The sequence below is a fragment of the Panthera leo genome, chromosome E2 (genome assembly GCF_018350215.1).
Source record: "Panthera leo isolate Ple1 chromosome E2, P.leo_Ple1_pat1.1, whole genome shotgun sequence".
NCBI classification, from domain to species: Eukaryota; Metazoa; Chordata; class Mammalia; order Carnivora; family Felidae; genus Panthera; species Panthera leo.
Genome location: NC_056693.1, coordinates 31621882 through 31638708, shown reverse-complemented (window position 1 = coordinate 31638708; position 16827 = coordinate 31621882). Strand labels below are relative to the sequence as shown.

At 55.3% G+C, this 16827-nt stretch overlaps 1 protein-coding gene across 1 annotated transcript; it reads left to right on the top strand.

Moving 5' to 3' along the window:
* The first annotated feature begins 1385 nt into the window (after positions 1-1385).
* On the top strand, positions 1386-4556 carry IRX3 (iroquois homeobox 3). The gene is made up of 4 exons (XM_042918716.1): positions 1386-2078; positions 2265-3384; positions 3567-3633; positions 4106-4556. The coding sequence occupies exons 1-4, from the start codon at positions 1812-1814 to the stop codon at positions 4158-4160; spliced, it is 1509 nt and encodes a 502-aa protein (XP_042774650.1). The 5' UTR covers positions 1386-1811; the 3' UTR covers positions 4161-4556.
* Positions 4557-16827: the final 12271 nt, after the last annotated feature.

Here is a 16827-nt window from a genome sequence, read left to right as displayed (position 1 = left end):
CGCGGCCTAAAGCTTTTAGCCCAGAGCCTCTACGATTCCGGGAATTTCAATCCCGCTGTCGGCTGCACGCCCTAACCCGTGAAGGTGGGCGTTCGGATACTGGGATTTCAGGTTTGATTTAGGAAATATTGCACTGTGGGACCAAAAGTCTTGCCTCCCATCCCCACCCGAGACGGTGATAGGATCCTTACAGAAAGAAAACGTGTCGGCACGGTGATCGGGGAGCAGGGGAAGGGGTAGTGAAAGCAAGGATGTCTACAGACCGAAAATTCCAACATACAAACTTCTCGGAGCGCTCTGGGAAAGTTCCCGGAGCCTCAGCCACCGGCTCTCTGCTCCTCCACCATCGCACACCCGCTTAGGGCACCGGCAGGCGCCACTTCCCAGTCGTGGCTCCCCAGGATCCCCGGGGCGGGCGGGGGGAGGCGGGTGTCCACACTTCAGTCCCGGCAAAGGCAGAGCCCGCCATTTCTAATCAGAGATTCGCACCCGGACACAGGAGGCGTTAAAGTGGCTGGGTAGGGGTCTGTTTCGCTCCCCTGGGCAATGAGATGGCCTTTGAAGAATCGACCGGGGCGCACCCCTTCACCCTTCGCGAATTCTTCTAGCTTTTTTCCTACGCCGCGGACAGTGCCTGGAGTCCAGAGGTGCGAGCCGAAAAAGGGTCCGGGCCGAGGAAAGCCCCAGCGCCTGCCCTGGACCAGGATCTGGTCCCGACCCAGGCCCCGCGCTGGGGCGGGGGGAGAGGTACGGAGGGCGGGCAGCGGGGAGGGGCGAGCTGACCCCGTCCTAACCCGCGTCCCCAGCGCCTCCCGCTCCCCCTCCCCGCGCAGGCCGGAGGGGGCGGGCAAGGACTCCCAGCGCCCGGGCTCGCGGCCCCGCCCCGCCCCGCCCCGCCCAGCGCGCCGTATCCTCCGGGGTGGGCGGCCCCGCCTGGAAGGCGCCCAGGCGATTGGCGACTCGGGAAGGAGACGCGAGGAAAAGTCGAATAAGAGGGCGCGACGTCAGACCCGAGATTTGGGGAAGGGCAAGGGAGGAGGTGAGGGCGGGGACGGACACACAGACTTAGACACGGATCCACGGACTCACACCCCCCGCACAGCACCCTAAGTGTCCCCAACTTTAGGCCGCCTGAGCCCAGGGCGCCGAAGCCAGGGCTGGGGGTGGGGGTGGGGGGGAGTGTCGTGGGAGTAGAGAGAGTGAGATAAAAACAGGGGTGAAGAAAGAGTGAAGGGAGCAGAAAAGGGAGAAGAGCAAAAGGAATAGAGAGAACGGGAAAGGAGAGAGAAAAGAGTTTCCGATCGTCCAGGAGAGTGAAGGAGCCCGAAGGAGCGGAAGCGATCCTAGGGGGAAGAGGAGCGCTGAGAGGGAGGGGAGAGGAAGGGCGAGGAGGGGGAGTACAAACTAGAGGAGGGTGAAGGAAGCGAGGCGCGACACTGCTCGGGGAGAGGAGGGCAGTGAGGAGCGAGGCGCGGGCAGAGGCGGCTCGGACTGCCGAGAGGAGGGAGCGCGGCGCAGAGAGGAGGGGCTTGCGGGCCCGTAGAAATGTCAATCAGAGCCCGGAGCCCCGGGAATCTCCGCCAATCTGTTCGGACCTGACCTGGCTCCTCGCCGCCGCCGCCGCCGCCGCCGCCGCCGCCGCCGCCGCCGCGGAGCAGATCAATAGGCGAACGCGGAGCGCTGCGCAGCGCGGGAGGCAGCGCGGCCCCAGCCCGGCCCAGACCCCGATGCGCGCAGGAGCCCGCGGGCGGCGCTGAGCTGGGCGGCCCAGGGGGCCGGGCCCCCTCTCCGTCCGTGCCCCGCGGGCCACCATGTCCTTCCCCCAGCTCGGATACCAGTACATCCGCCCGCTCTACCCACCCGAGCGCCCGGGGGCCGCCGGCGGCGGCGGCAGCGCTGGAGCCCGGGGCGGCCCAGGAGCCGGAGCCTCGGAGCTGGCCGCCTCGGGGTCCCTGTCCAACGTGCTCTCCTCCGTGTACGGGGCGCCCTATGCCGCGGCGGCAGCGGCTGCCGCCGCCGCCCAAGGCTACGGTGCCTTTCTGCCCTACGCCGCCGAGCTGCCCATCTTCCCGCAGCTGGTAAGCGCCCAGGGAGCCGGAGTGGGGCGGGGGGAGGGTTGGAGCTGGGGCGCGGGACGAGGTGGAGCGCGCGGGAGTAGACTAGCGGGGCCCAGGCCGGGAGGGTGGAGGCGGCGACGGCCAGGGCGGCTAGGGCTCACCCGCGCTCCCTCCGCGCGTGTCCCTTCCTTCTCCATGTGCGTACAGGGCGCGCAGTACGAGCTGAAAGACAGCCCGGGGGTGCAGCATCCGGCCGCGGCCGCCGCGTTTCCGCACCCGCACCCCGCCTTCTACCCGTATGGCCAGTACCAGTTCGGGGACCCGTCCCGTCCCAAGAACGCCACCCGGGAGAGCACCAGCACGCTCAAGGCCTGGCTGAACGAGCACCGCAAGAACCCCTACCCCACCAAGGGCGAGAAGATCATGCTGGCCATCATCACCAAGATGACCCTCACCCAGGTGTCCACCTGGTTCGCCAACGCGCGCCGGCGCCTCAAGAAAGAGAACAAGATGACTTGGGCGCCCCGCAGCCGCACCGACGAGGAGGGCAACGCTTACGGGAGCGAGCGCGAGGAGGAAGACGAGGAGGAGGACGAAGAAGACAGCAAGCGCGAGCTGGAGCTGGAGGAGGAGGAGCTCGTGGGGGAGGAGGAGGACACGGGGGGCGAGGGCCTGGCGGACGACGACGAGGACGAGGAGATCGATTTGGAGAACTTAGACGGTGCGACCGCGGGGCCTGAGCTGGCCTTGTCTGGGGCGGCACACAGGGACGGCGACCTCGGCCTGAGACCCATTTCAGACTCCAAGAATAGCGACTCGGACGACAGCTCGGAGGGCTTGGAGGAGCGTCCGCTGCCCGTGTTGAGTCTGGCCCCGGCGCCACCGCCGGTGGCCGCGGTTCTGCCGTCTCCGCCCTCGCCTCCTGCAGGCCTGGACCCCTGCGCTCCCGCACCACCGCCCGCCTCAGCCCTGCAGAAGCCCAAGATCTGGTCCCTGGCCGAGACGGCCACAAGCCCGGACAACCCGCGCCGCTCGCCTCCGGGCGCGGGAGGTTCTCCCCCGGGGGCAGCCGTCGCGCCCCCAGCCCTGCAGCTCTCTCCGGCCGCGGCAGCCGCCGCGGCTCACAGACTCGTCTCGGCGCCGCTGGGCAAGTTCCCCGCTTGGACCAATCGGCCGTTCCCAGGCCCTACGCCGGGCCCACGCCCGCACCCGCTCTCCCTGCTGGGCTCGGCCCCTCCACACCTGCTGGGACTTCCCGGAGCCGCGGGCCACCCGGCCGCCGCCGCTGCCGCCTTCGCTCGGCCGGCGGAGCCCGAGGGCGGAACAGGTGACTACTGAGCGCCGCAGCGGAGGAAGGGGGTGGGTTCTGGGGGTCGCGCCGGGGCGGACGGAGATGGCAGGACCCCGGGGGGCGCGGGGCGCTCTCCACCCGGCGCCCGCCTCCCGCGGCCCTGAGTGCCGGCGTGGAGCTCTCTAAAGGCCCTCCTTTTTCTTCCCCGCTTGCCTTAGATCGCTGTAGTGCCTTGGAAGTGGAGAAAAAGTTACTCAAGACGGCTTTCCAGCCCGTGCCCAGGCGGTAAGAGACCCCGCGGTAGGGGCGGACGGTGGGACGAGCAAGTGGGGGAGGAACGAACGCGGAGCACTGGAGGCTTTTGCCCCCGGGGAATGCAGCCGGGACGTGCTTTAAAAAGGGGACCAGACACACACTCCTCCGTAGTGCCCGCGGGCCCAGAGAGGCCTCGGGCAATCCCAGCCCGGCACCCGGGCGCGGCCCAGGGTACGGCGCGGTAGGAACCCGGGCCCCCGCCGGGCCAGCGGCGACTCTGGGAAGCCCACCTGGCGGTCTTCGAGCCGGGACCTCGGGTCCCTACTCCTTCCCAACCTTCTCTAGCTAAACCGGAAGCCCAACATCTACAGCTGGACATCATCTGACACTGAGACACCTCCCAGTCCCCCGGCCTCAGTCCCAGGTTGGGTGTCCCAAATCCTAGGCAGCGTCGGTGCCCCGAACTCTCACTTCCTTTGCTACCACTGCTTCTCTCTTCCAGGCCCCAGAACCACCTGGATGCCGCTTTGGTCTTATCGGCTCTCTCCTCCTCCTAGTACTTATTTTTAAAAATTTTCAATCGTTGTAATAATTGTAAAAACAAAAAACAAAAAACAAAACTCTCTGTATAGTTATGACTTGTAAGCATGTCCGTGTATGAATACCTAAGAAACAAAACTAAGCAAAAAGAAAAAAAGAAAAAAAAAAAAAGAAATAAACCAAGTTCCCTCAGTCCTCCCCAAGTGGCTTCTGTACCCCACATTAGCTGAGTTTGTGAGGGTTTTTCTGGTTGATGTTGTTCGGTTGATTTTGGGAGGTGGAGTTGCCGTGAGAATAAGAGTGTCTGACTTTTTTTTTTTTTTGTATATACAGAAAAATGTACATATGTGTGAACCAAATTGTACAAGAAAGTATCTATTTTTGGCTAAATAAATGAGCTGTTGCCACTTTGACTATAACCTGCCTGTCTGCCCGCCCCCCCCCTCCACGGACGGATCTATTTGGTTTTTGTTTTGTTTTGTTTTGTTTTGTTTTATCCGCTGCCCCCGCTCCCCATGTTTGAAGAGTCGCCGGAATCAGCGGGAAAAGAACGACAGTCAGGACCCAGGACCGTGTGATCACAAGAGTGCAGAAGCCAAGGAGACACAGAGGTGGCGGGGCTGGGGGCACCGCTGGAGGTGAGGCAGTTGGAGAAGTAGCTGGGGTGCCCCAGGGAAAGGGCAGAGGAGACAGCTGGGGGGAAACCGGAGAAGATGCCCTCCGAGGAGCCTGGGGAGTTGGGCCCACCCGGTCGGTCCACTGGATCAACCCTGGGGTTTGGGGCCTGCTCGGATGGCATGGCAGAAAGACCCAGAGAAGGGTCTGGATGCAAAAAGGTTAGGTTGGGGGGTTCTCATCAGTCCCGCGCCCCCATTCTTAGATAGGCACAATTGAGGCTCTCTGAGTCTTATGTCAGGGCATGTGCAAGTTCAGTTCAAGCCCTTTCCAACCTCGCTGCACCCCCAGACTCCTCCTTACAGATGCGAGGGTGAGGGGTGGCGGTGAATAGGGGTTGCCTACGGAGGAGCAGCGACCCGGGGATGCACAGCATTTCCTCTTAGTGACCGTGCCCAGCCCGAATTGAGAGTGGGGGGACCTGAGTCCCGGTGGCCTCTGTGCATCTTGGCACCCCAGCGGGTTTTACCCCAAGTGCCCTGGAAGGATAGCTTTCTAGGGTGCTGGTGGGGGGTGCGGGGGTGTTGGGGCCTGTGTACCTATCCAGCCAGGATTCCGGCTTGGGGCCTGTCAGGGGGTGGGCGCGCCGGGGGGAGGGAGCCGGGAAATTTGGGGCTGGAGCTCCCTCTACAGGACAAAAGGGCCACTCAGCGCCTGCCTCGGCGGCCTCTCCAGCCAGGCCTGGCCTGGCCGCCCGCTGGCCACCGCCCCGTCCTCGCCCTCTTGTTTTCTCTTTCAGTCCAACAGCCTTGCCCAACTTTGATTTGAACAAGTTGTAGGGAGCACTGGAAGAGTGCCGCCTTGGGCACGAAGTGGGGGGTACCTTTTTTTTTTTTTTTTTAATTTTCCTCCTCTTTGGTTAGTCAATTTAGTTAGTAAATTTTGTGGTTAGTAAGTTTCGTCCCGTGTGGAGCCTGTGACAGTCTCGTGGCTCCCCTGGGAGGTTTGGGCAGGGCTCGAACGTCTGAAGCCACAGAACAAAGCACGGAATTGTATGTAGTGTACAGCTCCAGGTTCCGCAGGAGCCTGGTCCACATGGGGACCCATCCAGGCTGGGGGGGAGTGGGGACAGCTGCCAGCGGGCACCCCCCCCGGGAAACCCCAGCGAGGCTGGATAGGCGGGGTATGGTGGGCCCTCCAGGGGCCAGTGGGTCTGTTGGTGGCCAGTGTGTTAGTCCGTGGCCTTTCACAGAGGCCTGGTGAAGCAGAGGCTGACATCTGGGCAAAGACATTCTGAGGCTGGGACTCCCCCTCCGGCCCCTTCCCCAGAGGTGGGAGATGTTTCTCCGGCTCCCTCCTCTCCCAGCTCTTTATTAATGGTGTTTACAGGTCCAGACTCCTTCCCAGGACTTAGATACAGGCTGTGGTTCAGCTCAGGCACTGGCCCCGTGGAACAGGCTTCAACTGCCTGGGTGGGACTTGAACCTCAGAGGCCAGGGCCTTGGAGCCAGGCAGAGGCCTCCGCTAATCAGCATGAGTGTCTTTAGGGGGACAGCACGCCTGATAGCCTGTCAGCTATGGCCTCACAAGCTTCTCTGTCTCACAGACCTAGCTCCCCAGTCTATGTCCCGTGAATCTCTGAGCAGATAATTAACTTCGCTGTGCTGTATTTCCTCATCTGTGCAATGGGAATAATCATGCCTACCCCGCCAGGTGGATGTGCCCACGAGAGACAGAGACTGTCCAGGCCTGGCATGTGGTAGTGAGGGTGACATAGCTTTAGTATCACTAACGTTCTATTCTAGAATCTCAGTCCCCTCTCTTCGACTCTGGACGGGATTCAGCTCACCCGCTCCCATCAGCCATAACAGTGAGGCGTCTGCCTCCAGGCATCTCAGGACCCAGCTCGACCCAGGGAGAAAGGAAACTCCCCGGGCAGGGGTGATCGGGGAGAGGGGTGACGGCAGAAGTCCGGCAGCCTTTCCACACGGAACGTCAGCCCAAGGAGGAGAAAATGCATCTGGTCACAAGGAGAGGGGTGTGGAGAGGCCAAGCCGAGCTTGCGGAGGTCAGACCCCCCGTCCTCGGTGGCTGTGCCATGAAAACCCCACGGCCTGCTCACCTCTTCAGCCCGGCTCATTCCCAGGATAATGGTCCTTGGATGAGACCAGTCCCGCCCCCCTGAAGGGGCAGTGTGTGGACGTGCTGAGGAGAGCCGGGAAAACCTGGGAGTGGGGAGTGGCCACTCCCGTGTATTTGTAGCCTCTCGGTCGCACGGAACACACAGGCCCTTCAAATGGCCCCAAAGTGACCCCCAAAAGGTAACGCCGTCCAAACAAAGAAACCTAAAAAAGGGGAGAGGAGGCCGCTCCCCTCCACATTCACCAGGGAGCTGGTTCCGGGTCCTCCTCCCCGAACCGTCCCCTCGTCCCTTCCCTCTCCCTCTTTTCAGGGACCCCAGACACTGCCTCCATCCATCCTTTATTGTGTGGCCCTCAAATTTTAAAAGGGGAAAGGAAGCCGGAAGGGCAGGGCTCCCAGAGAGAAAGAGACACACACAGAGAGAGAAGGAAGCCAGAGAGAGAAGAGAGAGAGAATACATGGGAATCTTACCGTGGGTCCTGATTAAGCTTCAATTAGAAATAAAATATGTCAATCACTCCGCCTGGAAGGGGTGCCGGCTGTCGTGGCTGGTTATGCAAAGCACGCCAAGGTGTGTGGGGATAATCAATTAGGTCAGAGGAAGGAGTGTATGTCACCACGTCCCTCATTATCTGCATGCAGCCAGAGGTGGGGGTGCATCACCGGGCCAGCGAGCCAGAGGAGAATAAAATTATCTCCCTAAGTGATGGCCCATTCGCGGTTTCCGATTGAATTTATTTTCACCGGAATACAGGGAGGAGGAAGCCCGGTCCAGGCAGAGGGCAATATGGAAAAGTGAGTGCAGCAGAGGCTTCCCGGAGGGGAGAGGGTGCTTCGGCCACTCACCTGTCCGAGGTGAGGAGCGAGGAGAGGGCTGGTGGTCTCCAGGCCACCTGGAGGGTCCCCTGTCTCAGGCCTGAGTTGTGGAAGGTTCAGCAGCAGGGATCAAAGGCTTGGGTAGAAATTGGATGCCAGACGCCTTCCCTGATTTGTTGGGACTTTCCATCAGGAACTCCAGCATGGGGCCTCATTATTTGTATCCTTCGAGAAATGTTCTCTGCGTCCTGTAACTCCCGGTTGCACGTACCCCTGCCTCTACCAAATGACAAAGGACAATGGCAGGTGTGTACCAATTGTGTCTGTGGCCAGAGATAACTCCGACTCGAGTGGAGGAAAGTGCCATCCCGACTCGGGCCTCCAACTTCACTGTCTGCAACATAGAGGGGATCGGATTAGACGAATTTGTTCCAAGCCAAAGGTCTCTAGTATGAGGCGTAAATGGAGGGGGCCCATAACCTCTCCAGCTACTGTCTCCAGATCCTGATTTGCCACTGTCTTCGGATCCAGCCAGCCAATGTGACCACGTCGAAAGTGTCCGTCTCTTGCATGGCCAGCCTAGCTTTAATGCACCTGCTCCCCTCAGAATGGAGGCTCCAGCCCCTCCAAAGATCATCCTGATTGTTTGCATGGGAACCCCGCCCCCCGCCCCTGCGGCATCTCTCCCTGATGGCAGAAGGGGTGAGTACCCAGGGCAAGATGGGGAAGAGGTCCTAAGATAGAGCAGTGGTTCTCCACTGGGCGGTCCCCACGCTCCCAGGACACAAGGCAACGTGTGGAGACATTTTCCAATCGTCACGCCTGGATACGGGTGCTATTGACAGCCGCTCACACCAAAGATACTGTCCCACGAGGCACAGGCCAGCCCCGCCAACAGAGAGTGATGGGGCCCAAGATGTCAACAACGCCGCCGTTGAGAAACCTAGAACCCGAGGGAGGGGAGAGGTGTCTGAGGGCAACTACAGCAGATGTTTTCTCCCAGAAACCACAGCTCTGTGGAAAGACACGTTAAAGAAGGAGTGGGGCCGCTTTTCTGCTGTTGAAAAACTTCTGGCCCCGGAAGGGGGCAAGGGGGATGAGAAAGCATCAACAGGAAACTTTGCCAGCCTGAGAAAAAGAAAAGTGGGTTTCAACTCCCTGAGCCTCTGGAGGTGGGGCCGTCTCAGGACAGAGAGATTGAGAGAGAGAGAGAGGGAGAGGGAGACAGAGTCATCTCCAAAGAGGATGTGTGTCTGGAAAGTTGGGGCCTTTCTCCCTGGATATTTATATCAGGAGCAGGTTACGGGAATGTTCTCACAGATGAAAGCCCAACTCCTGTGGTTTCGCCTCCTAATTATTGCCACCTCTTAACTGCTGCCAGCCTTTCCTGCACTTAAACGCGTCTATTTATTTACTCGCTTATGTTACCCCGGGGTGCCTGTGTGCGTGTGTGTGCCTGTGTGTGCGCCTGTGTGCGTGGGTGTGTGTCCCGTGTCAGGGAGCAGGAAGGAGACAAAGGCAGGGTAAAGTCTTACTCGGGGGGCTGGGGCCCGTCTAGGCCGGGAAGGCTGTGATTTCATGGCTTTTGTGCCCCTGGCGAGCCCCGCAATCTCTCACTGCTCCGGGCCGCTAACAAGTGGGCCCACAGCCCTCCGGGGCCTTTGGAGTTCACTCATCTGAGAGATTGGGCTTTTCTCAGCCGCTCAGATTTATTTTGCTAAAGTTACAGGGCAATTATGGAAATGCGCCCTTTGAAGCTGGGCTGATTTCTCTTTATTTTCTTCTCCCTGACAAAGCAGCACTTCCCTGCCTCTTGTGGGCTTTTTTTTTTTTTTTTTTCCCTTTCCTGCTCTCTCTCTCTCTCTCTTTCCTCTCTCTTTTTTTTCTGATAATTCTTAGATAGCGGGAGTTTCCAGGGGTAATTTGAAAAACATCTTTTGAACAGTGATAAAAATGTGTGTAGATTAAAATGATGTTTACTATTGATTTTAACGTTATGGGTTGTGTGTGTGTGTGTGTGTGTGTGTGTGTGTGTGTGTGTGTTTGTTTTAATGGGATTCTGATGGCCAGGCGGGGAAACATGAATTAATGATAGCAAGAGACAGGTCTCCCATGCCCCGGTTGTGGGCCGGGGACAGTCTCGCCAGCCTGAGGCCTGGAGTGGGGAGGCCCAGGGCAGCCTGGCAGGCCACCTGGTTGGCCAGCAGACTGGCCCAGCCACCTGGGGCTCCCCCCCTCCCCGCGCCCCCGGAATGCATCCCTCCACAAATTTAACAGGATGGACACCCTGATCCCCTTTCCTCACACCTCAGGAGTAAGAGGCCCAGACCCAACAGGGCTGTGTTTTCTGGGCTTTGTACATTATTTATCACTGGAGCGCGGAATCTGGAGGCTCCGTGTGAACCAACCCAACTTATTCCTCTTCTGTCGCCCCACTTTGCTTGACTTGACGCAAGGGTGTTGAGGAAAAGTGTCTGAGGCCAGATGGTGTTGTCCTCCGTGTTCGTGAGGCCTTCGATGGAGAATGTGGCCTGCTCAGTGTGTGGGAGCCTCGGTTTCTATTTTTTCGAGTGGCTTTGAAGTTTTCTTTGTCCATATTTTTCTTTGCTCCTCCCTCCCTCCCTCCCTTCTTGTCTTTGGGGGCGAGTGGCTCATTATCTGTATACAAACACCAACGGGAAGTCTCATCACCTTCAAGAGCTGGGCGTCGGCCTCAGCGGCCAGAGTGGGGGCCTTTCCACCTCCTGTTTCCTTTACCTTATTTCAAAAAATAAAATAAATGGGGCCTCTGGGTGGCTCAGTCAGTTAAGTGTCTGACACGGGCTCCGGTCATGATCTCATAGGTCGTGAGTTCCAGCCCAGGAACTTAAACAGGTCAAAAGCACGGAGCCTGCTTGGGATTCTCTCTCTCTCTCTCTCTCTCTCTCTCTCTCAGAATAAGTAAATAAACTTTAAAAATTAAAAAATAAGTAAAATACAATAAAACAAATGAAATGGAGTCCAGTGCTTACTAATTGATAGGCCTGACCCCTCACTGCCCTAACCACTTTCCATGAATTTTAGTTAATGTTCACAACCCCCCACCTCGGGGGGACCCAGTGAAGAAATTAAGGCTTAAAGAGAAGTTCAGCTTAAGAGACTCTTCTGGTACCAGGCAGAACATTCCATAGGGTATGCTCCTGTCTGAATGTACAAGGGGCTGGTGTGGTTGCCTCAAGGAAAAGACCCCAGCAGCTGGGGGTCAAGGACAGCAGGAATATTTTTCAGTCTCTGTCCCTTTGCTCCCTTTGAACCGTGTGAACGTGTCAGTTCTTCAGAAAGCTTTTTTGGTTTTTAAATAACTGACATGTGCGAGAGCGAGGAAGTGTGTGAGACACAGACAGACAGACAGAAAGCAGCTTCCCTGGATCTTACATCATTCATTCATTCACTGACACCCCCCCCCCAGATAGTCCTCGAGTACCTGTATGTGGGGGACCGTGCCCCTTCGGGTGGTCCCTGCCATCAAATTGCCTTGGATCCGAGCCTGGCTCCAGTGCTCCCCGACGGTGACCCCGAGCTTTGGACTGCCCCTCTCTGAGCTTTGCTCCCTCATAAAACAGAAAGAGTAATTATAATTTTACCGCCCTCGCTGGCTGTTGAGAGGATTAAAGGAGTTAATCTGCACTTGGGACAATGCGCCATGCATAAGGATTTGCCTCGTGCATGTGAGTTACCTAATAAATTTACAAATATTATTTGTATTCATTATCCCACCAACCTCGGGCAATAGGTATGAGGGTCCCCGTTTTCTAGCTAGGTAAACCCCAACTCAGCCGTTCAACAAGGGAGAGCCAGCATTCTGATCGAGATGCTCGTTAGCTCTGGAGTCTGTCCCTCAGCTGTGACACCACTTTGCTCCTGCGCCACGAGCCCCCCTGCTTCGCTTGGGCCTGAACCTGTCCTGGGTGGGCCGAGACCCTCTGTAGCCCCCGTATGCCCCCCTCTCACTGCGGCCCACCGTTCCTGCCACGGAGCCAGTGAAATGAGAGGGGGTGTGAGTGGCTGTGTCCCAGGGAGGACCTTGCAACCTGCTGTCTTTAAGTTAAAAACCCGGGGGGCGCCTGGGTGGCTCAGTCAGTTAAGCCTCCGACTTCAGCTCAGGTCATGACCTCGCGGTTTGCGAGTTCGAGCCCCGCGTCGGGCTCTGTGCCGGCCGCTCGGAGCCCGGAGCCCGCTTCGGATTCTGGGTCTCCCTCTCTCTCTGCCCTTCCCCCGCTCACACTCTGTCTCGGTCTCTGTCAAAAATCAATAAACATGAAAAAAAAATTAAAAAGAAATACATAAAAAGAAACACGTAAGAATTTGAAGTAAGTACAGGACAGGATGAGGATCTCTGTCCACTCGTTCAATTCCTTCTCACCTTCTGTCCTGGTAGAAAGGGGTTTTCTGTAGAGTTCTGAGCCAGCGTTTTCCTGGAAGCGGCCATCCATATTAGCAAAAGAAAGGATAGTCCTCCTTCCAGCGCTTTCTACTGAGCACTTTCTACAGTAGCAGCGACAGGGGAGCTTGTTAGACGTGCAGACCTCCAGGCCCCTCCCAGGGCCACTGAATCAGAATGGGCACCTTCCGAGGATTCCGTGTGTGATGGGTGTGCATAGTGAAGTGTGAGAAGCGCCAGTCCATGAGCTCTTTGCTAAAGCATGTGGCCCTTCCAGAATGGAATGTTCTCGAACATTCTCTGGGACCCGGACCTCCGTGGGAGGGGCAGGATGGAGGATTTGGGAAGGAGAGTCGGGGGGGGGGGGCAAGGAGGAGGATGGGAAGAAATGAGAGAGGTCAAGGCCAGGGGTTGACCTGCAGCTGAAGTTATCAGGAGTGAAGACATATTTTGCCCCTTCTTCTATCTTTAAGCATGGTCCAGGTTGGCTGTGAGTGACACTGGGCTCCTCGCGGCCACAGCCTCTGCCTACAAGCCCTTCCACATACTTCACAGCACGGGGATATACCTAGAAAACGTGGGTTTTGTTAATAGCTGGTTTCCTGCAGCGTGCCTCGCCGCTGATCCCCACTAAACTCGGGTGCGTCTCCTGAAGAGAGGGGAGAGTCCACATGAAGGTCTGTGTTTGTCATCTACTGCCACATAGCAAGTCACCCCCAAAACACAGTGGCATGAAACAAGCACGTTCTGCTTGTTCCGTTGTAAAAACCCGAGGAAGAGCTCTGATTGGCTCAACTCGGTCATGTGTTTGTTGCTGGGCCAATCACAATGGCCAGGGGCGTGGCAGGAACAGGAAGTTGAAAATGAAGGTGTTCCCTTCATAGAAAGGGCAGACAATGGTTGAACTCCCAGGTGAGTTTGGTCCCCAAGTCGGGTTCTGCACTGCCAGTAGGAAGTTGCTTGGGATTTTCTCTCTCTCTCTCTCTCAAAAAAAAAAAAAAAAGAGAGAGAGAGAGAAAAGAAAGAAACCTGGGGAGTTCCACCATCTTGGGAGGGCAACAAAGGACAGAAGAATGGGGTTGGCCTGGGGGACCTTCTGGGGACCCATGTTTTGCTTAAAGTTGATATAACTTTAGGGCTTGGCATCCCCCTTTTCCCCCCGTTATCCCTCTACCTCTCTTCCCCTCTTATACTTGAACTTGAGCTGGAAGACGCACCTTCTGGCTGGGGATTCTCTTGGCCCTGGGTGCATCCCAGGGCCTCGGATTAGTGAGCACTCGGGAAATAGTCACTGACGGCCTTGCTGCTTTGCACTGTTGTGATACCGTTAGGCTTTTCCTCACTTCCCTTCTGGTCGTTAGGGAAATCTTGTGCAAATATTTTATAAGATGAGAATCATTAAGCTGTCTAAATGCAAATGTGATTTTATAAAAATATTTTAACAATTACAAAATATAACAAGTTTAAACACAGTTAATTATAAAGCACAATCACCACATTTTCATACATGTGGTCCCAAAGCAAGCACTGAAGTATAATCATTATCAAATATGGTAAGAGCGGGGCGCCTGGGTGGCTGAGTCGGTTAAGCGTCCGCCTTCGGCTCAGGTCACGATCTCACAGTTCGTGAGTTCGAGCCCCGCGTCAGGCTCTGGGCTGACGGCTCAGAGCCTGGAGCCTGCTTCCGATTCTGTGTCTCCCTCTCTCTCTGCCCCTCCCCTGCTCGCTCTCTGTCACTCTGTCTCTCAAAAATAAACGTTAAAAAAATGAAAAAAAAAAAAAAAAAGACGGTAAGAGCTGCCCTTTGTTCAGTTCTGCCACGTGATAGGGACTTGTCCTCAGCTTTTCTATGCAAAGTCAGCAAGAGAATATGGCTTGAAGGCAACAGTCATTCCATTTGTAGTTGTCCCGTGTCCTCTCCCTGCCATACCTGAGCACCCTAGATATACACCTCCTGAGGGTGCAGTCAGGACTGTTCATGAGGGCAGACAAGGCTGGGGAGCACTGTCACATGCTCTCGCTAATTTTCCTAAGATGCTCCTTTATTATCCACATACCATCCAGGCCAGGAGGTCTCCACACCGGGGTCTGTCCTCCCGGCAAGGCTCCTGACCTTTTGTGTCCTGGAACACAGCAGAATAACAAGATGGCATGGCCCGGCTGGAAATAGTACTTGGGAAAAGGCCATAGGCTCGACTGCTTGCTCCGCAGCACGCAGAAGGGCCGTTGCCAAAAAATATAATTATCCAGAAATGTGGAACAAAGACACTGCAGGAGAAAGGGGCTGAGCAGAAGGGCGGTGGAAGGCGGGCAGAGACAGAGCCGGTCTGATGGGTGGGCGGTGTCCCTCTCTGTCAGTGGCAACCTGTGACCAAGGAGTAGGAGACACCACAGCTGGGGTAGACTGGTCTGTCAACTAGGAGCTTCTAAGGAAGCCGTCTGACTATACAACCCGTCCAAGAAAGAGGACCCTTCCATCCTGCAAAGTTGTGGATGGTCAAACTCACTCTGCCAAGGGAGAATCACAGAGTCCCTCCTAGAGGAACCCACCCAGATAATCTCCCGGGTCCTCAGATGAGACATTTGTGATGGGAGCAAAAGGTGGGCTACACGTTTGCCTGGGGAGAAACCACAATGGAATGTTCTTACCTTGCTGCCTCTGAGACCTTTGGCTCACAGGCTTTCAAGCAACTGCTAAGCTGATTCTGAGTCAGGACCTGCGCTTGTTCTGGTCCTCACTGGCGGGATTGTTACAGGACACTGGCATTTCTCTTCACTCCAGCAACATTCCTTGGAGCTACGCTACAGGATTATTAATAGCAAGTTATAGGGCCTCCCTGTGTCGATATTAGTATCGCCAGCCCTGAGGACGTGTCATAACACCAACACGTAGGTGTGACATTGAAACTATTTAACACCTGGGACCTCACTGGCATCAGAACTGGCAGGGTCCTGAGGCCTTCTGTTGTGCCAGGCATTGGCAGGTCAGTTTGTGAGTCATGGGAATGTCTGGGAGGTCCCAGAAAAGAGCCGGAGCAAAAGAGGGGACACTCGGGGATCTCAGGGTGGCACTGTTTACTAACTGGCATGGAACTATTTCCATATTTTCAAGACAGAAACAGTTGGATACCCACCCGCAAAAGAATAAAGTTGAATCCCTTTCTTATTCCATACACAAAAATTAACTCAAAATGTGTCATTGGGGGTGGCTGGCTGGCTCAGTTGGTGGAGCATGCCACTTTTGACCTTGGGGTTGCAGGTTTGAGCCCCACATTGGGTATAGAGATTACTTAAAGATTAAAAAGTCTTTAATTTTTTTTTTAACGTTTTATTTATTTTTGAGACAGAGAGAGACAGAGCATGAACGGGGGAGGGGCAGAGAGAGAGGGAGACACAGAATCGGAAGCAGGCTCCAGGCTCTGAGCCATCAGCCCAGAGCCCGATGCGGGGCTCGAACTCACGGACCGCGAGATCGTGACCTGAGCTGAAGTCGGCCGCTTAACCGACTGAGCCACCCAGGCGCCCCTAAAAAGTCTCTAGAAAGTGTATCATAGACTTAACTGTAAAAGCTAAAACTATGAAATTCTTAGAAGCAAATACAGACATAAATCTTCACGACTTCGGGTATTGTAAAGCCTTCCTAGACGTGACTCCAAAACACAAGTAACAAAAGAAAAAAAAATAGATACATTTGACTCCATCAAAATGTAAAACTGTGCTACAAAGGACCCCATGAAGAAAGCAGAGAACCAACAGAATGGATGGAATTTAATATTTGCAAATTATATATTTGATAAGGGAATTGTATCTAGAAAATATTTAAAAAACCTATTGCAATTCAATAATAAAAGAAAGATAACCCAACTTAAAAATGGGCAAAGTCTCTGAATAGACATTTCTCCAAAGATGATATATAAATGGCTGATAAGCACAGGAAAAGATGCTCAACATGATTGATAATCAGAGAAATGCACATCAAATCCACAATGAGATGTCACTTCGTGCCCATGAGGACGGCTGTGATCAAAGAGTCGAAGAATAACAAGTGTTGGTGAGGACATAGAGAAACTGTAACCTTTATACACTGTTGGTGGGAATGTAACAAGGCACAACCCCTTTCAAAAGCAGATGGACAGTTATTCAAAAAGTTAAACATAGTCTTTAAATGACCCCCAATCCCACTCCTAGTTACGGATTCAAGAGAAATGAAAACACACATCCACACAAAAACTTGTACATGAATCTTCACAAGCAGCATTATTCATAACAGCCAAAAAGTGGAAACAACCCAAATGTCCGTCACTTGATGAATGGGTAAACAGCATGTGGTCTATCCATACAACGGAATCATATTTAGCCATTAAAAGGAATGAAGTACTTATCTGGGCTGCAGTATGGATGAACCTGGAAAATTGTGCTAAGTGATAGAAGGCAGTCATAAAAGATCACATATTGCATGATCCCACTTACGTGAAATATTCAGAATAGGCAAATCTATAGAAACAAACTGATTTCCTAGGATTGTTCCAGCTGGGAAGAAATACAGAGGGACCGCTAATGGGGACAGGGTTCCTTTTTGGAGCGATGAATCTCTTCTGAAATTGATGGTATGATAATTGCCCAACTCTGTGAGTACAACCGAAGATTGTACAGTTTAAATAGGTGAACTACAATTCATGTGAGTTATACCT

Excerpts from the sequence above, each read along its gene's own strand:
- IRX3 (XM_042918716.1), top strand. The coding sequence starts at position 1,812 with ATGTCCTTCCCCCAGCTCGGATACCAGTACATCCGCCCGCTCTACCCA. Across the intron at positions 2,079-2,264 it reads TGCCCATCTTCCCGCAGCTG|GGCGCGCAGTACGAGCTGAA; the intron begins GTAAGCGCCCAG and ends ATGTGCGTACAG. Across the intron at positions 3,385-3,566 it reads GGAGCCCGAGGGCGGAACAG|ATCGCTGTAGTGCCTTGGAA; the intron begins GTGACTACTGAG and ends CGCTTGCCTTAG.